Source organism: Hemitrygon akajei, chromosome 3, assembly GCF_048418815.1.
Source record: "Hemitrygon akajei chromosome 3, sHemAka1.3, whole genome shotgun sequence".
Lineage (NCBI taxonomy): Eukaryota > Metazoa > Chordata > Chondrichthyes > Myliobatiformes > Dasyatidae > Hemitrygon > Hemitrygon akajei.
Genome location: NC_133126.1, coordinates 70,476,875 through 70,500,501, shown reverse-complemented (window position 1 = coordinate 70,500,501; position 23,627 = coordinate 70,476,875). Strand labels below are relative to the sequence as shown.

Below are 23,627 nucleotides of genomic sequence, written 5' to 3'. Positions count from 1 at the left end.
TCCATTTGTAATTAATTTAGATCACTTTGTAGAGATCTGTTTTCACTTTGACACGTCTTTTTCTGTTGATCAGTGACAAAAAAGCCAAATTAAATCCACTGTGATTCAATTTTGTAAAATAATAAAACACGAAAATTTACAAAGGGAGTGAATACTTTTTTATAGACACTGTAAGTGCCACTGGGCCATAGTCACTTAGACAGGTTACTACGCTCTTCTTGAGCACCAGTACAATTAAAGCCTTCTTGAAACTGGTGGGTGCCACACACTGCTGGAGTGAGAGGTTGAAGATGTCTGAATACACCAGCCATTTGGTCAGCACAAGTCTTCAGTGCTCAGCCAGGTACTCCATCAAGTTTGGTTGCTTTCCTTACGTTCACTCTCTTGAAGGCAGACCGCGCGTCATCTTCAGATACTGAGACCAAATGATCATAGGGAGATACCATGGTGCATGATGGTTCCTCCCTGTTCTAGTGATCAAAGTGAGCATGGGAGGCGTTGAGCTCATCTGGAAGCGAAGCTCTGCTGTCACCTATGTCATTATGCATTCTTCTTTCTGATTTATTATATGGGAGAATGTTTTAGTGTTATTGACTGTTCATAGAACCTGATATCACTGTGGCTCTGGTCAAATCGATCGCATTTGCCTAATCACCAACATAAGAAAACTTCTCATCTTCTTTTTCCAGTCCTGATTAAGGGTCTCGACGCGAAATGTCTGTTTATTCATTTCCATAGACCTGAGTTCCTCCACCATTTTGTGTGGTTTGCATTTGCCCAATGCCAGACAGCAACTGCTACACCATATAGTTACTAGACCTTTCAGTCTGGCTTAACGACAATCAACAGCCTGCAACCAAATGAGGGCTTTTGCTTTTTGACTTGGTGTAACCATAATGTTCTACAAAATAGATGAGCTGTTTGTTTACAACACAAACATTAATTAATGACAGAATTAGTGAAAATATTTATTAAGTTCCTCCATTTATACTTGTATTTAATTTCCAGATTGTGTTGCTAGAATCATCTTTCACCAACCTGCTGGAGTATCTAGAAGATGTAACTGATAGAATAATAAGGATGAACCAATGGATGTGCTGTATTTTAATTTTTACAGGGCCTTAGCTAAAAATAAGAGATTAATGTGCAGAATGAAAGAAAATTGGACTAGGATTACATCATTAGTGTGTATTGAAAACTGGTTGACAGATAGGAGCCAGAGAGTAGGAATAAATGGGATTTTCTTGGGGAGGGGGAGCAGGCAGTGACACACTATTTACAATGTACATCATTCATTGATTAAGGGTATCATACGTAATATCTTTTTAAGTTTGCTGATGGCACTAAATTGGTGAGATTGTGAGGTCCAAGGACACACAACAGACTACACAGCACATTGAACGTTGAGTGAGTGAGTAAATTCACACATGGCAGATGAGGTATAAAATGGATGAATCTGAAGTTATCCTCTAGGAAATAAAGTAGTAAGATGGATTCTTATCTAGCTGTTATAAACTGGGAAATGCTGAAGGAAAGGAAATAGGTGTCCTTGTTCCTTGTACACCAATCCCTGAAAGCAAATGCTGTATCCAGGTGTAGTTAAGAGGACAAGCAGTATGTTGGTCTACGTTGTAAGACCATCTTTCAGTGAGACCACACCTGGGTTATTATGTAGTTTTGGTCTCTTTACTGGAGGTAAGATATTACTTGCCACAGTGGGATTCCAGGATTGTCATATAATGAGGCAATATAACTGCATCGATTAGAGTTCAAAAGAATGACAAAGGATTTTAATGAACTGTTGAAAATTCTGATTTAGTAATACAGGCCAGATGTGGGGAAGATGAGATCTCCCTGTTTGCAGGTCTCACATGAGGGGTCACAATCTCAAGGAACGAGATTGAGACTAGGATTATTTGAAAAGCATGAGATAAACTGAGATAAGAAATTTCTTCATTCAGATGAGGACAAATCCCTGGAATTCTCTGCCTTAACATGTGCTGCTGAATATATTTAATAGATTTAAATTTCCAGACCCAAAAGGCACCCAGAAGTAGGAAAGAGTTTGAATCTAATTTTGAGATAGACAACCTCCCATGATCAAATTGCAAATCGGTGGCCAGCAACCAAATGAGTATGCTTCTCACTCTACAGTTCTAGAAAACTGGTGCAATGAAAAATAATTTTAAGATCATGTACATTTTTCCTAATATTCCTTAACAATTTTTTAAAAACTGTGTCGTAACTGCAAAGTAGTCATTTTCAAGCATGCTATTTCAATAATAGGAATTGCTAGAAACACTCACCAATTCAAGCAACATCTAAAGAAAGAGAAATGGTAGCTATTTCAGCAATAAACAGTCAGCAGGAGGAACTCAATAGGTCAAGCAACATCTGCAGAGACAAAGGAATTCTCAACATTTTAGGTTGAAACCTTCTTTCAGGACCTGCAATGTCAGAAATTCCTTTCCACCCACAGATGCTGCTTGACACACCGATTTCCTCCAGAAGATTCTTTGTTGCTTCTAATTCCAAACCTTCCCTAGTCCGTCCATGTTCCAGGCATTCCCTGATAATGCTCTCCAACTCTTTCTGTAGTATATTGACATCTTCATTGGTGCTGCTTCATGCACCTATGTTGAGCCTGTCAATTTCAACTTTGCTTCCAACTTGTAATCTGCCCTTAAATTCACTTGGACCATTTCTGACACATCTCCCCATATCTCAATCATTTGCCTCCATCTGTGGAGATAAACTGTCTCCTACTGACATCTTATGCAAACTTTCTGATTCCCATGGCTATATTAACTTTACCTGTTTCCACACTGTCTCCTGTAAAAATGCTATTCCCTTTTCTCAGTTCCTTCGTCTCCACTGCATCTTTTCCAAGAATCTGGATTTCCTTTCCAGGATTTCAGAGATGTCCTCCTTCTTCAAAGAACAGGTTTTCCCTTCTTCCACAATTGTTATTGGCCTCAACTACATCTCCTCCATTTCCTGGATATTTATGCTCACCCCATCTTCCCACCACCTTAATAGGGATAGAGTTCCTCTTCTCCTGACCTACCACCCCAAACACATCTTTATCTCCCTCCATTTTCTGAAAGGATTTCTCCCTCTGTAATTCCATTGTCCATTTGTCCCTCTCCACTAATTTCCCTCTAGGCAATATCCCTGCAAGAGACAGAAGTGCTGCACCTGCACATTTACCTCCACTTATCTCTTTTTAAGGCCTCAAACAGTCCTTCCAGATGAGGCAACACTTCACCTGCAAATCTGTTGAGGTCTTCTTTTGTATCCAGTGCTCCTGATGCAGCCAGCCATTTAATTCCTGTTCTGACATGTTGATCTACAGCCTCCTCTTTTGCCACAGTGACACCATCTCAGGGTGTAGGAGGAACATCTCATATTCTGTCCAGGTAACCTCCACCCTGATGCCATGAACATTGATTTCTCCTTCCAGTAATTGTTTTTCCCTCCCCCGCCCTCTTCTTCTATCCCTCACTCTGTCCTCTTACATCTTCTTCTCACCTGCCTATCGCCTCCTCCTGCTGCCCTTTCCTTTCTTTCCTTTCTCTCCTTTCTCCTGTGGTCCACTCTCTTCTCCTCTCAGATTCCTTCTTCTCCAGCCCTTTACCTTTTCCACCCATCTGCCGTCTTCCCCCTTCCTTTGCAGTCCTGATGAAAGACTTCGGCCTGAACCGTTGACTGTTTATTCATTTCCATAGATGCTGCCTGACCTCTAAAGTTGCTCCAGCACTTTGTGTGTGTTGCTCTGGATTTCCAGCATTTGCAGAATCTCCTGTATTCCAGCATCAGCAGTCCCTTGTGTGCCCATGTTAATGCTTCATATCTGAGACCTTTTTCAAAGCAAGAAAGGAGAATAAACATACAATATTTGTTCGCATTAACTGAGAAGGTGGCGAGCAATGTCTAAAATAAATGGAAACTCTGAATAAATGACGGATGCAGATTTTGCTTACTAGTCAGTATGAAATATTGCTGATAGCAGGACTATAGGAGATGACTTGCAGCCCAGGCTACATTAGTAGGAAAAGAAAAACTGAACCAAAGCACAGATGGATGACAGTTCTGATGTAGACAGAAGGAAAGAGCAAGTTAGCTGAAGTTGGTGAATTGAGTATGAGTTGATTAGACTGCAACATGCTTGGACAGAAAATGAGATGTTACTCCTCAGCCTTGTGTTGATCCTTGTTGTAATAGTGTAGGTGGCCATGGACAGAAAGGTCAGGGTGGCAGTGGGATAGAGAATATTAAACCTGAAGATGACCACAAGCTCGGTATTAACCCTGCATAATAAACACTCTGCAAAGCAGTCACCAATCTGCATTTGACTTCTCCAGTGTAAAGAACACCACATTGTGAACACTAAATGCAGTACAGTAGATCAGAAGAAGTGTAGCTGAATGGCTCATAACATGGAAAGAATGCTTGAATCCCTGGATGTGGCAGAGAAAGAGGTGAAAGGGCCTGTGTTGCATCTCTAGCAGTTGAACAAGAAAGTACATAAGACAGAAGTGCTTAGTAGAGGAAGGAGAATGGACCAAGGAGTTTTGAAGGGAATAAGCTATTCAAAATGCTGAAATGGAAGTGGAATTTTAATTCTTACATTCAAATGGAATTTATTATGGACTATGCTGTAAATATTTTACCTCTTACTACTGTAACACTGACTATTATAGAATTCATCTAGAATTCATTAGAAGAGCAGTAGGTATTGTTGTATGCCTTTATAAAAGCAAATTCTCTGGAGGTATTACATTCCAATGGCAAGAATATTAAGATAATTTGGCACTGTGAGATTACCACAGTACTAAGTTCTGTGAGATGAGATTGTTGCATGTGAGTGAAACCGAGAAAAGTGCTTACTTAGAAACATTAGAGACAGTTTCCATGTTAACTCCCTGGAAAGATTGTGACATCAGTCATGTTACACAGAAAGTACATCTCCGTGAAATCAGTTCAAAAGTAAAATGATGGTAAGGCAGTGATGAACGTGCATGTAAGAAAACTGAGTTGAAAAGTGACAGGAGGAAAAAAAGCAACATCAGAAGGATTCAACGAGATAAATGTGTTTTTTTGAAAAAAGAAGCAATCTGTAAAAAGGAGCATTGAGGACAGAACCAGGAATAGTGGACAGTGGAAGATAGCAAAGGAAAAGCAATGAGCCAGTGAGAAGTAAAAAAACAGAAGGTTCAGTTAATGTGGTCAGATGTTACGATTGTCAATGGAGGATTTCAATATGCAGGTAGATTGAGAAAATCAGTTTGGTTCTGGATCCCAAGAGGGGGAATTTTTAGAATATTCACAAGATTGTTTTCTAGTGCAGCTCTTGGTTGAGCCCAGCAGGAAATTAGCTATTCTGGAATGGGTGTTGTGCAATGAACTGGAATTCATTAGAGATCTTAAGGTAAAGGAACCCTTAGGGACAGGTGATCATAATATGATGAAGTTCACCCTGCAATTTGAAAAGGAGAAGCTAAAGTCAGATATATCGATATTACAGTGGTGTAAAGGGAGTTACAAAGGCATGAGAGAGGAGCTGTCCAAATTGATTGGAAAAGACCATTGGCAAGGATGATGACAGAACAGCAATGGCTGGAATTCCTGGGAGCAATTTGGAAGGTGTAAGGTATGTGCATCCCAAAGAGGAAGAGTGTTCTAAAGGCAGGATGACACAAGAGAAGTCAACGACAACATAAAATCCAAAGAGAGGGCATATAATAGAGCAAAAATTAGTGGGAAGTTAGAGGATTGGGAAACTTTGAAAAATCAACAGAAGGCAAAAAAAAGTCATAAAAAAGGAAAAGATGGAACATAAATGTAACCTAGCTAACAATATTAAAGAAGATGCCAAAAGATTTTTTAGATATATAATGTGTAAAAGGGGGTGAGAGTAGATATTGGACCAAGGGAAAATTATGCTGGAGATGTAGTAATGGGGGACAAGGAAATGGCAGATGAGCTGTGAAAGACACTAGCAGTATGCCAGAAGTTCAAGAGTATCAGGAGACAGAAGTGTGTGAAGTTGCCATTACTAGGGAGAAGGTTCTTGGGAAACTAAAAGGTCTTAAGGTAGACAAGTCACCTGGACCAGATGAAAGAGGTAGCTGAAGAGAATGCGGAGGCATTAGTAATGATCTTTCAAAAATCAGTTGATTCTGGCATGTTTCCAGAGGAATGGAAAATTGTAGTTGTCATTCCATTCTTCAAGAAGGGTTAGAGACAGAAGAAAGGAAATTATAGGCTAGTTAGTCTGATTTCAGTGGTTAGGAAGATGTTGGAGTCGATTGTTAAGGATGTGGTTTCAGGATACTTGGAGGTACGTGTTAAAATAAGTCATAGTAAGCATGGTTTCTTTAAGAGAAAATCTTACCTGTCAAATCTGTTGGAATTCTTTGAAGAAATAACCAGGATAGGTAAAGGAGAATTGGTGGACGTTGAGTACTTGGATTTTCAGAAGGCCTTTAACAAGGTGCCACACATTAGGCAGCTTAACAAGATAAGAACCCATTGTATTACAGGAAAGATATTGGCAGATTGGCAGGAGGCAAAGAGTTGGAATAAAGGGAGCCTTTTCTGGTTAGCTGCCAGTGAATAGTGGTGTTTCACAGGGGTCTGTGTTGGAACCGCTTCTTTTAGAACAGAGATAAGGAGGAATTTCTTTAACCAGAGAGTGACAAATCTGTAGAATTTGTTGCCACAGGCAGCTGTGGAGGCCAAGTGATTGGGTATACTTAAGGCAAGAGATTGATAGGTTCTTGATTAGTCAGGGCATGAAGGGTTATGGGGAAGAGACAGGTAGATTGAGACTGAGAGTGAAATAGGTCTACCACAATGAAATGGTGGAGAAGTTTTGATGGGCCAAATGGTCTCATTTTGCTCCTATATCTATGTCTTTTTATATATATGTCTGCTGACCCACGACTGTGCTGCAACACACAGCTCGAACCACATCATCAAGTTCGCTGATAACACAACCGTGGTGGGTCTCATCAGCAAGAATGATGAATCAGCTTACAGAGAGGAGGTGCAGCGGCTAACAGACTGGTGCAGAGCCAACAACCTGTTTCTTAATGTGAACAAAACAAAAGAGATGGTTGTTAACTTCAGGAGGGCATGGAGTGACCACTCCCCGCTGAACATCAACAGCTCCTCGGTAGAGATCGTTAAGAGCACCAAATTTCTTGGTGTTCTCCTGGTGGAGAATCTCATCTGGACTCTCAGCACCAGCTCCTTAGCAGAAAAAGCCCAGCAGCGTCTCTACTTTCTGCGAAGGCTGAGGAAAGTCCATCTCCCACCCCTCATCCTCATGACATTCTACAGGGGTTGCATTGAGAGCATCCTGAGCAGCTGCATCACTGCCTGGTTCGGAAATTGCACCATCTTGGATCGCAAGATCCTGCAGCGGATAGTGAGGTCATCTGAGAAGATCATCGGGGTCTTCTTTCCGCCATCACAGACATTTACACTACATGCTGCATCCGCAAAGGAAACAGCATTATGAAGGACCCCATGCACCCCTCATACAATCTCTTCTCCCTCCTGCCGTCTGGGAAAGGGCTCTGAAGCATTCAGGCTCTCACGACCAGACTATGTAACAGTTTCTTCCCCCAAGCTATCAGACTCCTCAATACCCAGAGCCTGTACTGTTGTCCTGTTTATTATTTATTGTAATGCCTGCACTGTTTTTGTGCACTTTACGCAGTCCTGTGTAGGACTGTGTAGCTTTCTCTGTGTTGTTTTTTTATGTAGTTCAGTCTAGTTTTTGTACTGTGTCATGTAACACCATGGTCCTGAAAAACGTTGTCTCATTTTTACTATGTACTGTACCAGCAGTTATGGTCGAAATGACAATAAAAGTGACTTGACTTGACTTTACTTGACTTGATACACACATATATAGTCCTTGTCTGCATTCATCAGGACACAAATTTGCCTGAAAATGAATCCAGAAATGATCAAGTGGTTGAAAACTGGGCATCCGTAAGCAGCTATTATTGTCCAGTTATCCTACTCTCCATCATGAGTGAAGTAATAAAAGATGTCAACAATGGGGTTTTCAAAAGGCTCATACTCCCCAGTAAACTGCTCAGTGATGTTCCGTTTGGGTTTTGCCTGAATCATTCAGCTTCAACCCAATATCAGGTCCAAACCATCCACAGCTGAGGGAAATGAAAGTGTACTTGAGAGTAGGGCAAGATGCAACCAAGTGCAGCATCAAGGTGCCCCTGGCAAAACTGTGAATAGGCATCAAAAGGGAACATTGCAGTGCCTGGCATCCCACCTCAGGGGAAGGAAGATGGTTATTGAATGGTTGTGGTTGTTGAAGGTCGATCACCCAAGCCCCAGTACCTCAATACATGAGTTCCTCAGGGTAGATATTCATGGCCCACGCATCTTCAGCTACTTCATCAATGACCTTCCTTCCCTCATAACTATGGTGGATATTGTCTCATGATTGTATTCAAATTCCATCACTCAGAAAGTGAATTAGTTGATGACTGTATGCATCAAAACTGAGATGGCATGCAAGGATGGGCTGATAAATGGTGAGGGACATTCAAACAAGTACCAAACAACATCTGTTGCCTTCAGATCAGAATTCACCCACATATCTTTGTCAATCATGGCTTTCCACCATAATCATTCTGGTGGTCACCACTGGCCAGAAACTTAACAGGATCAGCCATATAAATATTGTCAAAGTCAAGATTATTGTCATGTGCACAAATACATGTATGCACAGATGCAAAGAAAAGCTTTCTTGCAGCAGTATCACAGGCAGCATCATATTCATAAGAAAAACAAATTAAACATAAATTATGAACATGTTAGTGCATTGAAGTAGTCGTTGCACATCAGAAGCTGGTTATCCTACAGTGACTCAATTACTACCACCAAAAAAATAGATTGTGATTATGATAGGACACTCCCCACATGCTTGGAAGTGTACAGCTCCAACAGATCTCAGGAATTTCAACACAATCTGGAACAAATCAGCTACGTTTATTGGAATCCCAGCAGCCAGCCTAAACCTTCTTATGGCCCACCAATGGCGTACCATGACTACAGTGTACCTCATCTGCAAAATGCAGTGCAAATACTTTCCCAGATTTGGAATAACACTTTCCAAGCCTGTAGCCACTACCACCAAGAAAGACAAGCAAAGAAGCTCCATGGGAATACCCTACCCTTTCTGGCTTGGAAATATATCATCATCACTAGGTCCAAATCCTGGAACAGTCCATCCAACTGTTTCACCAAAGGACTGCAACAGTTCAAAAAAGCAGGCAAAAGATGATGGGCCAGAATTTCAAGTTGTACACCATTGAATGTGCAGCCTAGAAGTCTGACCCATGATATTATGCACCTAACCAAACACAACAGCTGGACTACCTCCTTTGCTCTTTTCCTGAAGTTCTCATTAAGTTGAAAATAATGTAGTCAGAACAGAAGCCATCACTTTTTGCCTCGTGCCTTTTTTACCTATGAGACTAAGATATTAAATAAAGACAACATAGATCCCAGGCTCAAAAATTTTCTCGGAAGTTATTATGGGTCAGCCATCATCTAAAGGAGACCACCAGTAGGAGCATAGAGAAGAAACTATTTTAGAGAAAAGAAGGACAGAATAGCTGCCACCAAGTTAATTGGATTGTTACTACCCTTAAGATTCTCCCTGATGCATGTCATTTTATCTTTTGTCATCAATGGTGCAGTTATCGCACAAAACTGTAGCAGGAACTTGCTGCGGGTCTCATGCCATTAATTGATTTTCTGCCCAAAGTCTTCTCAGCCCTATATGGTGAGTGCCTGAGTGTCTACAGGCTATTATACAATGTAATTCTGACATGTAGATGAGTCAGAATAAATCATGCCCAGAACAGGTAAAAAGAAGCCTTAAAGAACTGACAAGATTATGGCTGCAACATTGCTGAGAGCTGCCAAATTGCAGCAAATTCCTGCTTTAGTGTGAAGTCCAACATTAAATTTATACTAGATACACTACTAGGACGAGAACCTTTCCTTGCTAGCTTCTTCCCAATGCCCCTTAACAATGGGCATTTCAAGTCAAGTGAATTTTTTTTATCAAATGCTCAAGTTTTGTATGGTATGGGCACAGTGAAAAGTTTGCTTGCAGCAGCATCACAGGGACATGGACTCAAACATACAGAACACAACCTAGATGGCTTTCTGTTTTGCTGTAAGTAGATCACTCTGCTTCTCCACATGGTTTTCTCCTGCGGCAGAATTTTCTGAGTTCTGGAATGACATCTAGCACCACTTGCAGCCACAAAACACCACCCTTTTCACAGCTGTAGTTGAGTGTTCTGGCAGCTTACTCCTGCAATGATTGAATTAGCACTGAGCCTAGCATTTCGTGCAGACTTGTCACACTATAATCATAGTGATGAGCGTTAATTTCCACTGTGGTTTCTACCAGATCAAATGGGGACAAGCTGCCCTTTTTTTTCCCAGTGCCATTGAGTTTCCCACCAAGGGATCATTAACCACAGCAGGGATGAAATTAGATCCTTGGCATTAGGAGATTGCTTATCACATGATGTGTCAAAATGTAAAAGCCGTGAATGCTGTCGCTGTTTTTCTTTCAATTAAAGCAATACTGTACATGCAAAAATGTTATTATTGCTTTTCAAAGGCATCAAAATTGCCCCTGAATTATTTTGATTTTTTTGGTTTCATATTTACTGTGTTTGCTTCCCTTTGATGCTTCAGATCATAATTAATAATTCTAAAAACATTTCATTTGTCATTTCCTTCATCTTTACTGTTGTGTTTTAAAATCTGTGTGATCCTCCTAACTGGCTAATTCCACTATTACAGTGCCTTGTACTAAACTGGAATTTGTGTGCAATGTGATTCCATAATCTTCATTAAAAGCTATTGGGCTTACTTATGAAGCAGAGCATTTATTGATTGGTGGCACTGTAACACTGCATAACATGAAAAATAGTATGCCAGTGCTCAATCTGTGAAGAATATAAGCACAGAACTTTGTGTAGTGTGCCAGCAGCTCTTTATGGATCTCCTGGTCTCTTATGACATAAGCCGTAAAGAGGTTGAGATGCTTGTAAAATAATTTACAATCATTGAAGTCTTAAACAGCTTAACTTCCGCAGAATGTTTGACTCTTCAGGGAGTAGCAGCCTCCTGTTCTGGAACATCTGCCCATTGAACCAGTGTCAGTTTGGTCCCGGGGCAGGTTCAGTGACTCTGTTCATTTCACTGGAGAAGGACATCTGTGAGGGTTTCAGTGTATTTACATATTTGCATTAATTGAGCTAAATTGCATATATTTATTATTAAATAGTGTTAATTTTTTTTAAACAGTGTGATGAATTTTGAATATTTTTGAATAGCAGACATTCTCTTAAGCATGTATGGTTTAACAGCTGGAACAGCTGATTAGGCTTGAGAGCCATTCTAACATTGCTTGTTCAATCCCCATTATGTGATATTATTTCTGGCCTGAAGGTCTATTGTTGTACAGGGGGCTCCAATTATGGAGCTGCCACCAGGATATCTACTTCAGCTAAGTGTCGATCGAATGGGTAGGGGATTGACAAAGACAAGCTGCTCATACAGCTGGGAAATTCTTGGCCAATACCTTCAGAAATGAAACTCATTAGAATACATACCTGAACGTACTTGTCTAAAATGTTGTTAATATTCTTACTAATGTTGCTGTTTTAAACTGACTATTTGATCCTTTCCAACTGGCATGATTTAATAGATAATCTTCTGGCAAATTATGCCAGACATCATTGAGCAGTCTATCAAACTTTTGTATGGTGACATATAAATTTATTTATTAAAATTATTATTTGTATCGGGTTCATAGCATCAACAAAAGCAATGTTGGGCATATTTTTCCACAGATTTATTCAGCTGGGAACAGTTGAATATGTAGCTCACATTTATGAAGCAGACAAAAATTAATGTTGCAATCCAATTCTCCATCATTTTCGTGGGGAGCAAAGAAGACTTGCCCATAAGAATCTGGATTCACTTGCCTAAAAACCAGAAACAACGGATGGATTTGTTTACAAAGAAGAGAAAATCTGCAGATACTGGAAATCCAAGTACACATACAGAATTCTGGAGGAGCTCAGCAGGCCAGGCAGCGTCTATGTTAAAGTGTACAGCTGACGTTTCAGGCTAAGACCCTTCAGCAGGGCTGCAGAAAAAAAAATGAGGAGTAGAGTTAAAAGGTGGGATGGGGAGGAAGAAACACAAGGTGAGAGGTGAAGTAAAGAGCTGGGAAGTTGATTGGTGAAAGAGATACAGGGAGGGCTGGAAAAGACAGACATACTTTATTGATCCCGAGGGAAATTGGGTTTCGTTACATTCGCACCAACCAAGAATAGTGTAGAAATATAGCAATATAATACCATAAATAATTAAATAATAAGTAAATTATGCCAAGTGGAAATTAGTCCAGGACCAGCCTATTGGCTCAGGGTGTCTGACAGTCCAAGGGAGGAGTTGTAAAGTTTGATGGCCACAGGCAGGAATGACTTCATATGACGCTCAGTGTTGCATCTCAGTGGAATGAGTCTCTGGCTGAATGTACTCCTGTGTCTAACCAGTACATTATGGAGTGGATGGGAGACATTGTCCAAGATGGCATGCAACTTGGACAGCATCCTCTTTTCAGACACCACCGTCAGAGAGTCCAGTTCCACCCCCACAACATCACTGGCCTTACGAATGAGTTTGTTGATTCTGTTAGTGTCTGCTACCCAGCACACAACAGCAAACATGATAGCACTGGCCACCACAGACTCATAGAACATCCTCAGCATCGTCCGGCAGATATTAAAGGACCTCAGTCTCCTCAGGAAATAGAGACAGCTCTGACCCTTCTTGTAGACAGCTCAGTGTTCTTTGACCAGTCCAGTTTATTGTCAATTCGTATCCCCAAGTGTTTGTAATCCTCCACCATGTCCACACTGACCCCTTGGATGGAAACAGGGGTCACCGGTGCCTTAGCCCTCCTCAGGTCCACCACCAGCTCCTTAGTCTTCTTCACATTAAGCTGCAGATGATTCTGCTCACACCACGTGACAAAGTTTCCCACCATAGCCCTGTACTCAGCCTCATCTCCCTTGCTGATGCATCCAACTATGGCAGAGTCATCAGAAAACTTCTGAAGATGGCAAGACTCTGTGCAGTAGTTGAAGTCCGAGGTGTAGATGGTGAAGAGAAAGGGAGACAGGACAGTCCCCTGTGGAGCCCCAGTGCTGCTGACCACTCTGTCTGACACACAGTGTTGCAAGCGCACGTACTGTGGTCTGCCAGTCAGGTAATCAATAATCCATGACACCAGGGAAGCATCCATCTTCATCACTTCCAGCTTCTCACCCAGCAGAGCAGGGCGGATGGTGTTGAACGCACTGGAGAAGTCAAAAAACATGACCCACACAGTGCTTGCCGGCTTGTCCAGGTGGGCGTAGACACGGTTGAGCAGGTAGACGATGGCATCCTCAGCTCCTAGTCGGGGCTGGTAGGCAAACTGGAAGGGGTCTAAGTGTGGCCTAACCATAGGCCGGAGCTGCGCTAGAACAAGTCTCTCCAGGGTCTTTATGACAGGGAGGTCAATGCCACATCAAGGGAGAGTCTGATAGAAGAGGACAGAATGTCATGGAAGAAAGCAGAGGGGGAGGGGCACCAGAGGGAGGGGATGGGCAGGCAAGAAGATAAGAGAGGGAAAAGGAGATGGTGAATGGTGAAGGGAGAGGGCCATTACTGGAAGTTCGAGGAAGTGATGTTCATGCAATCAGGTTGGAATATAAGGTGTTATTCCTCCAACCTGAGTGTGGCTTCATTGCAACTGTAGAAGAGGCCATGCATCTAAATGGGAATGGGAAGTGGAATTAAAATAGGTGGCCACTGGGAGATTATGCTTTTTCTGGCGGATGGAGCGTAAGTGTTCAGAGAAGTGGTCTCCCAATCTAAGTTTGGTCTCACCAATATACAGGAGGCCACACCGGGAGCATCGAACACAGTATATGGCCCCAACAGACTCACAGGTGAAGTGTCACTTCACCTGGAAGATCTGTTTAGAGCCCTGGATGGTAGCGAGGGAGGAGGTATAGGGTCAGGTGAAGCTCTTGTTCCACTTGCAAGGATAATTGCCAGGAGTGAGATCAGTGGGGAGGGACGAATGGTCAAAGGAGTTGCATAGGGAGCGATTCCTGTGGAAAGCAGAAAGTGAGGGGAAGGGAAAGATGTGCTTGGTGGTGGGATCCATTGGAAATGGCAGAAGTTACGGAGAATTATGTGCTGAATGCGGAGGCTGTTGGGGTGGTAGGTGAGGGCGAGAGGAACCCTATCCCTGATAGGTGGCGAGAGAATCGGGTGAGAGGAGATGTGCATGAAATGGAAGAGATGCAGTTGAGGGCAGCGTTGATGCTGGAAGAACGGAAGCCCCTTTCTTTGAGAAGAGGACATCTTCGTTCCGGAATGAAAAGCCTCATCCTGAGAGCAGATGTGGTGGAGACGGAGGACTTAAGAGAAGGGGGTGATGTTTTTACAAGTAACAGGGTGGGAAGAGGTGAAGTCCTGGTAGATGTGAAAGTTTATAATAAACATCAGTAGGTAAGCTGTCTCCAGAGCTGTCCCTTTTCTTTGAATACTTAGTGCTTCACAGCCTTCAATAGATGATAATATTTCATAAATAAACAAAACTGACATGAAAAATATGATAAGAATTTTACCTACAAAGTTGTCTTTATAGCCAAAGAATGCCTCATTGCCTTTTTTTGCATGAACCAGTTGAATTTTTAGTTAACAGTGAGAAGAGGAATCTGCAATGATTACTTTAGATAAAACTGAATAAGAAACAGAATTGTAAAACAGCAACTGTTCTTTCATCTATGTTTAAATCACTTCAAAAGAACTGAAAGATTATTCTGTTTTACCATTGAGGAAAGAAAAACACTTTTCATGTAAAGTATGATTAGAGTAAATGGGTGGTTGATGGTCAGTGCCATTCCATTGAGCCAAAGAACCTGTTTCTACACTGCATCTCTCTTTGGCTGCTGGTTATGAGCAGAGTATTACATGGGTCGCACAATGACAGACTAGAAAGCTGGCTTTAAATCAGTGTAGAACCTGATTAATCATGTCGGCAAATGTCAAATTGTTGGAAGAGATTTTCAGTATCAGAGTGACTAATAGGTAGAACTCAATATAAATATCCATGAGGAAGCTGACTCTTATTACTGCTGGTGATATCCCCAGGAAGAAAAGGAGTGGGCCAAGGACAGAATTAATAGAGCAAGAACAGACATGGCAGCCGTGCTTGCCATAGGTAAGAGTGAAACTGTTTTTTTTAAAAAAGCAGTTCCACTGATTTTCAGCACTGAAAATGAGGTTTTAGATTAAGTAGTAAATTGCCTGAAGGTTGCAGAAATGTCAAAGGGAATGAACCACAATATCCCATTGTCATATGTAATCTGTGACAAAGAATGTAGATAGCACTGAGCTAGGAACAAATATTGGATTTCAGCGATTCAAACATGGAATTACTTGGAATGACATAGAATTCACATCACAGTAAAGGCCAATTGGCCCTATAGTGTTGTGCTGCACACAAGCCTGCACATAACCCCTTTGATCTAATGAGATCTGCTGCCCTATTCGTTTCTCTCTCAGAGGTGTATCTAACATCTTCCAAAATGTATCCAAGCTATTTATCTCAGTTACTCTGTCCCAGTAACTTCTACATTGTTGCCTTTCCTTGGAGAAAGACTTTCTTCCTAAGTTCCCTTAGGGACTTCTCAGTGATGATTCCATTTTTATGGCTCACTCTTTTGGTCTTGAGGAAATAGCTAGTACAAAGAGTTAAGGCAGGAGCTGAGAGCTGATAGGTAGAACCAGATGAGGAGTGGGGATGGTGGGCATTTGGCAGGAGGCAGATGGGGATAAGGGGAGGCTGGAGGTAGAGACAAAGGCTAAAAGGTGATGGACTTTTCCTGATGCAAGTTCTCAAACTGAGAATCTGGTCATCTCTCTACCTCCACAGAGGCTGTCTGACCCACTAAACTTCTTCAGTATTCTGCAGATTTTAGCATAAATAGTATTAGTTAGTGGGGTAATGGATTATCGTGAAAAAATGAATAATCATACACATTGTAATAAAATAATGTTTTGGATGTTCTGTTAATCTGAAATTTAGAACTGCTATTTTGGCAAAGGTAATTATAAACTAAGAGATATTAATATTTTGCCTAAAAATAGCCAAATATTACCGGTACTGGAAATCAGTAGTAAAATTAAAATACAGGGAAAAGCAGATGCGAGTATGGTTATGGGACAATGAAGAAAAATTTTGTCCTGATGACCTATAGATCTCATCTGTAGATGGCAGAACCTGCTGCCCAAAAAATGAAAACGGAAGGGTGAAGATCTAAATGTATTGTTAGAGTTTGTAAGTTGTAAGGTAGAAGATTTAATCTTGCTGTCTTTGTGACAGAATGGTGGTCATTTTATTTAAGTCTGGTTGTTATGTGTTCCAGACCCACTTCTAATTCTGAGCAATAATCTAAACTGATATTTTAGTACTGCATCAGCAAGGGTTTCAGCTTTGAGACAAGATATTAACCCAATGCAGAAGTGAGGTGCAAGATCTCACAGTATTCCTCATTTCTTCAGCCCTGTAGAAGTCAACAGATCATCAGGTCTTGTTTGCATTTTGATTGTCAGATTTGTCTACATAACTATCAGCACTTCGATAGAAATTATTTGGTCTTGGGAAAACTTCATGCTAGGCTATTGCATGTTTAGTTTTATTCCTGGAAGAGGAAAGGCCAGTTCATGTCCTTCTGTGTAGCCATTACTTGGTACACCTCTAACTTTGAGTAGGAAAAACTTTAAATATAAGTCAGGCAATTTAAGGTGGAAACTTCCCTAGATCTTAAAGTGCTTCTCCATTAAGTAATGAAGGATGATGACCCAAGCACAATTTCTGCACGACTGTGCTGAGTTTGCAGTTTTGCAGTATATTGCCCCGAGGTTTGATGAACCTGGTTCTGGCAGTTGAAGGCTTGTACATGAGCAGTTCACACACACTGACGATGATGAGAAACTGTGACCATGATTAAACTAACAGCTTTCTGATTTTCTCCTCTGCTGTCTGGGACCATTACTGTTTAACATCCATTACAAGATGGGATTTAAAATCTCACTAGACGATTTGTTATTTGGAATTGCAAACTCCAGAAAAAATGTAATCATGTATGATCAATTGTCCAGCTCCTTCCCTTTATTCTCCTTGCACATTCCTTCTCTGTCAGCCCTTTGTCTCTACCATCTGTCAGCACCCAGTTACTAACATTGTTCCCTTACACCCCCCCATCTCCCATCTGCCTATCTTCCCCCTCTCACTTGGACTTACCTATCACCCGCTAGTTGTCCACCCCCTCACCATTTTATTATAGCTTCTGCCCTCTGTATTTCCATTCCTGAGGGAGGGTCTCGACCCAAAAAACCAACTGTTCTTTCCCGCCGTAGATGCTGCCTGACCTGCTAAGTTCATCCAGCATTTTGTGTGTTTTATTCATGTGTAGTCTTCCTATTTAATATTATTCAGTGAAGCCATCAGACCATCCATTCTGCATTGTACTGATTCACTTTATTGTTTCTGGATTCATAATGGAATATAAATTGAATTTCAATTTTCAGTTGTCTACATTGTTTCCACCAGAATTCAGTTATTCAGTGCTATTAAGTCATATTAAAATTATAACTGCTTTCAAACTATGCAGTACAGACATATGCTGATCATTTTCCTTTTTCACACCTTGAACAAATTAAGTCACTTGCAGCCTTTCATCATCTTTATTTGCTGTGAGGTGGTTCAAAGGAGCATTTTTGTTTTTGAAGATTAGTTGAGGTTGATCCAGCAAAGAATGGGGTGGCACTTGTTATTTTCTAAGCACAATGAAGTTAGTTTTATATGAAGGCTATGATGTTCAACTGTGAGGGAAGCGCGCCAATCTCCATTTCCATAGTCATCTTAATCTTAGATGTGGATGTGGCCAAGTAAATTGATGATTTAGCTGTAATTGATATATTCATCCATGCACAGACAAAAATTGGATTTCAGGAGATTCAAGTGTGGAATTACTTGGAATTACATAGAAATCACACCACAGGAAAGGCTATTTTCACCCGTGTCCCCTGTGCTCTCTGAGACCACTTGAGCTTCTCCACTCATGGCCACTATGCATTACTTTATACTGCATTGGGATTTGTATCTCCTTTGGCATCACTGTACTGCATTGACTTTTATCTGTATTAAGTTTGTGCTATTTATATTTTATTTTCTGTTGTAGCATAACATTACAAGCCACAGGATTTGATTAAATGCCCATTGGATACGATATTTCTTAAATGGGTGGCCCCATCAATGTGGCAACAGAACACTAGCGTCGCCAATAATATATTAGAAGCCGTTATGGAATAAAAACAAAAAAAAATGACCTTTTTAAAATAACCTGCATAAATCATTGCTGCCAAGAAGCAAAACTTAATTACATTTATAATATAATTTTTTAAATACCCCATGGAGACAAGTGCATAATTGAAAGTTTAATAATTTAAGCATTCATGCCCCAAAAGATTTGTATTAATCTGCTAGTTTTAGTTAATTAATTAGCTGCAAATCCACAGTAGAAGGCAAAATTCCAAATGTGCCCCCTGGCCAGAAGTAACATGACGAGGAAATGAAGGCTTTCCATGCCGTATCTTCTTACCGAATGTACATTGATACCAGCTGTGCAATGACAAATAATAGAACATGTCACCAAATACGAAAGAGGAACTGCTTTTTTGGACTATAACTAACTGTTTTATCCAATTACTTTAAATACCACCATCTCGGGGTTATAAATCAGCTGGTCTTGCTCTGTTTTTGGTGTTGAAATCAACTAAACAAAACTTGCCTTTCCCAAGTAAACAGTAAAGAAAAGAGTACCATAATTGCTAAGGGTGCAGCACAAGATAAATAGTGAATATATGTAAAGTTATGCCAAAGCAGGCTGCTACAGCAGGAAATTCTGACAAAATTTCACTTCATGACTGTTAAAGGCTCAGTATTTAGATTCTAGCTTTAATTTTTGCAATATTATAATTTTAGTAAATATTCGTGGGATGCAGGACCCAGAAAACACTGACATTCCAAATTTCACATTCCTCATCCTGGGTCTTATTATTTCTCTTAGCCACCAGCATACGCCACAATTAATGTATTTTTGCTCAGGCAAAGTGTTTCAAACTAAGGATGATCCTCAATTACTCTTGGCAAGAGCCTGTTCCCTGGGAACTGAACGTCTTCCGCAAAACTTACCATGAAACTAGTTTGCATCTGAGCCATATGCAATGTTGTCTTTAGTGCAGTGAGCAAATTGAGTAAATCATAAACCTATCAGTTCAAGTCACAAAAACCTTCTTCAGAAGAGAGCTCAATGTTAGGCTGTAATACTAGTGTGGTAAAATAACATGATACGATTAATTTTGTGCTATTGAAAATTCACCAAGTTTCAATCATCTCTGAAGGAGGCCAGCTATTAATAATTATTCATTGTTTTGGGTTTAGTTTTCTTATGCTTAATTTTTTGTGTAAGATGAGAATGTTGAATATATGCAGTTTTTAAATATCCATAGTAAATAATTATATTTTAACAATATTTTAGTATGATTCATAAATTATTTTTAAAAATCCAATAATTCCAGAGGGAAAACACAATATTAAAACTGTTATTCCACACCTCTTCTTACAGGGCAGTCATTGCTTTGCAATTAGAGCAACATCAACCATCTTTTTCTGCTTTTAGATTTCACTATTTAAGGAATCATGCAGTTTATATATAATAATTTTGCACTTTTATTCTATGTTTGTTGTTTGTATTAAAAAAAAATTCTGGTGAAGGACTGTGGCTATTTGCTTTTAATCGAATTTTCAGTAAAGTAGGAACTAATTAATAATCGCTCACTAGAAGGCAAACCATGCATTAAAAACAATCAGTCTTGGGTCATTCACCATAGATTTTTAGTTTGGCATCAATGAAGCCAAAGCTATTGTCTTTCTAATGCATCCAATTAGTGGCCATATGCTTTGACAGTAAGGAGATGTGAACATTCCACAATCTGCTAGGGACCACGAGACATCAATAACTTGTGAATAATCATATAGGGCCTGGTCAATGGGTTAAGTGCTCCACTGACCAAAGGGCACATCTTTAGGGACATCACTTCTTACCCTAATGCCAGGAATCCAATCCCCACAGGGACCCCTCTTCACAGCACAAGCCATGTATGGAATTTATACTCCGAGGGATAGTCCTTAGGTACTTCAGATGTTTGATGTGAGGTTTGTGAAACCCAGCTTGCCATATGCTGCAAACAATGTGTCGTGTAGCTTTCCAGACTGAATACATTTTCTTTTTAGAGGCAGCTGAAACAAAGAGCTCTCTTTGATTAAGTTCTCTCTCACCCTGTTTGAAAGTTAATGGAATCAGTATTTTAAGGAAGCACAATTTTTTAACTGTGTATGTTCTCTATTTTATAATATTTAAAATTAATTTGTAGCACTTTATGAATAAATGTGATTAGTTATTAAACAGTATGTTTTCAACATTTTTATTTTTAGATTTGGCACGATCCCTGGAAGAACTACTGGGCTCGAGAGTTCCGCCTCTGATTTTGGTGCCTGTAACAGATCTGTCTGGCCAAAAAATTCTGCATGTCATTTGTTGGCTGACCAACTAAGGACAAAAGGCAGGGTGGAGAACACTAGGTTATGAGCTACTGTAAATCCATTTCCTCCCTCTACGTAATGGGAAACAAAAGCAGATCTCCACCTGTGTTTACAGTAACAGTTCCAAGATAATTCCAATTGTACTGCGATCAACGCCCGTCTAAATAGTCACAAAGGGCTTCTTGTTCACGGCCAACTTTGCTATTATATTTATTGGCAACTGATAGATATAGAAGAGATGCGAAAAGATGTTGTATATTACTGGCTCTGCTATTGAATTTGGTCTATAAAGTCAGTCAAGTGAAAATCAATCTCTTTTGGAAACTGTGCATAAACTATCATAGTAGGTGTTTTCTTTTATTAAAGTCATGATGGACAAAAATAGAAAGTGATTTTTATTTTATAGCAACTTTTAAATCTTTTCTCATTTTCAGAGAAATTTTATTGAACTACCAAATTGAAAAATCAAGTTACAAGAGCAATGCAATTACCGGTAATTCTTGATTCCCAACTGCAACAATTCTCGCATCCAAACTCTCAACAACCTTGTTCACTTTTCCCCTTGTAATATGTTTGACAAACTGCTAATTTTTCTAAGCCTTTGCACACCATGCCATCCCTCATCTGTGAACTTTGACAGAATGTGCCAATTCTGTAACAAGCTTTATTGATGTTAAACTTCTTTCTCGTGTGTTTGCCTCTTAGCCATTGTAGATGGAGATTCAGGCTCACTTTCCATGATCATAAAGCCTAATTCCCCCATCATCCTGGTCAAGGTCAATTCCTCAGCCCCATACTGTGGCTGATCATGACTGCCCTATTGTCTGGCCACCTTCTAGCTATTGGATGACTTTTCTGAGTCATCTGAGATTAATACCTGAAATATTGAGCCTAGCACCACACAGAGTATTGTTGCAAGTAATGACCTTTGTTATTTGACTTAATTCAGTATTTGTATAAAATAGAAAGGTACTTACCGATTAAAGCTCAATCTCCCTGGTGAGTCATTTTGATCTGGGACTTGAAAGTGTTATGAAATACACTTTAGAACCTGTTAGGGAAAAGATTCATTTTCACTAGCTTTATATGTTGTGCAATAAATTTGTACAAGTTACTGCACAGGTTGAACAACCTGATTCGGAGGTAACTGAACACATCTCTGATAACAATGAATTATTGATGTTCTTCCTTTGAGCGTGAAATACCCATAAGATTGTTCTTTAAAACAATAAGAAAATAGCTGGCATTCACTGTCATCATTAACTGTAGCTCAGTATTTCTGAAGTTATGACACAACAACCCAGAGCTATGTTCATTTGAATGCAATAACTGGTAATTTGTAAGCTAACACCGAAATATATGTACATGAAAGCTGCTATCTTGTCAAAAACCATACTGGTTCATCAATGTGCTTTGGAAAAGGAAACTTGCTACTTCTATCTAGTCTACCCTATAAGTGATTCTTAACAATTCTTAGTGTCTTTCAAAATGGTTAAATAAGACAATGAATATTGATGAAAAATATTGCTTATCAGTGCTGAGTTTTAAACTATGCTTCTTCAGAGGTTATGCCTTCTTTACATACTTTTTTTTCCACAGGAATGCATTTAAAACAAGTACCTCCTAAGGCATTGTGGGACTTGAAGCTGGTTAATCTTGGTGGTTAATTCTTTTCTATGGCACTTTCACCATAGCAGTATTGTTTTCACTATTACGGAAAACCAGTTCTCATGTCTACTTCTTTTTTAATCATGCCAATGCTTGCCATTATTGAAGTGTATGTTTAGTGATGTAAGTTAATTAACTGAAAACAAATAAAACTGCACGTACTGGAATGCAAAACAGGAACAGCAATGCTGGACGAACGTCAAGCAGCTTACGTGGAAAGGAAAACCAGCTAACATGAGTTCTTATGACATTTCTGTTTATGTTTAAGTTTATTAATTGTTATTCACTGCTTAATGTCAGAATGTTAGATTCATTATTGACAGCATCATTGACCAATGCAAGATTTATTATTCTCTGGTCTGATTCTGTGACCAATCATTTTCTTAAGCGTAGTTATATTTAACAAAGTAGACTTAATAAGGTCATCCAAACAATTTATTCAGTTAATAGCTAAATGTTGATACAGATTGCATGAAATATTTCTGAAAATCAGTGTCAGTATTCTGTGTCTTAAGCCTCCTCTGCTGAGAAAAAATGCGGGCTGATTAAATTGTAAGATACTTAGACTCAGTTTGGCCACACATTAAATATGCTACGTCCACATTAGTAACCAGTTGTATATTAAGCACTATTTAGCCTTCTAGTCATAACAAATACTGTAGTACCACAATGTAGAGAATTTTAAAGCATCCAAGGAAGCAGATGATGTTTAAAAAGAAAACATTTCTTCTGCTTGGAGGTAATATTCATATCATTACTTTCAAACCACTCCATGAAGAAGGCTTGCGCATTCCTGTAAATGGGGCCATGTTCAAGATCAGATTTGTCCTAACCTCACTCACCAGCTGTTTTTTAACTGAAGAGCTATTTTTATTTCATCCTTTCATTCAAATATCTTGCTACTTCCCGCAAGTCTCATAAATCTGTAGAAACAAAAATCAAAAATGTATCATAAATCACATTTATTAAAGGACATTTGAGCTTAAATGGAGTAGCTCTTTGCACAATACCAGAGCAAATGTTTGCATCTTGTGAGATTGACCACTTGCTCAGAAAAGGGAAAGTCCAAGATTACACATCTTTAGTATATTATAAAATTAACTTCTGTTCATTTTTATTGGTATCTTTAAACTTTATTGTTTCCAGCTGA

At 39.8% G+C, this 23,627-nt stretch overlaps 1 protein-coding gene across 1 annotated transcript in view; it reads left to right on the top strand.

Moving 5' to 3' along the window:
- The window catches only part of dph6 (diphthamine biosynthesis 6), a 251,339-nt gene extending 228,634 nt beyond the window's left edge, over positions 1 to 22,705 (top strand). The window contains exon 16 of the mRNA XM_073040097.1: positions 20,702 to 22,705. Coding sequence (XP_072896198.1) covers positions 20,702 to 20,820 — 119 coding nt within the window. The 3' untranslated portion in view covers positions 20,821 to 22,705. The remainder of the gene's footprint in view (positions 1 to 20,701) is intronic.
- The last annotated feature ends 922 nt before the right edge of the window (positions 22,706 to 23,627 follow it).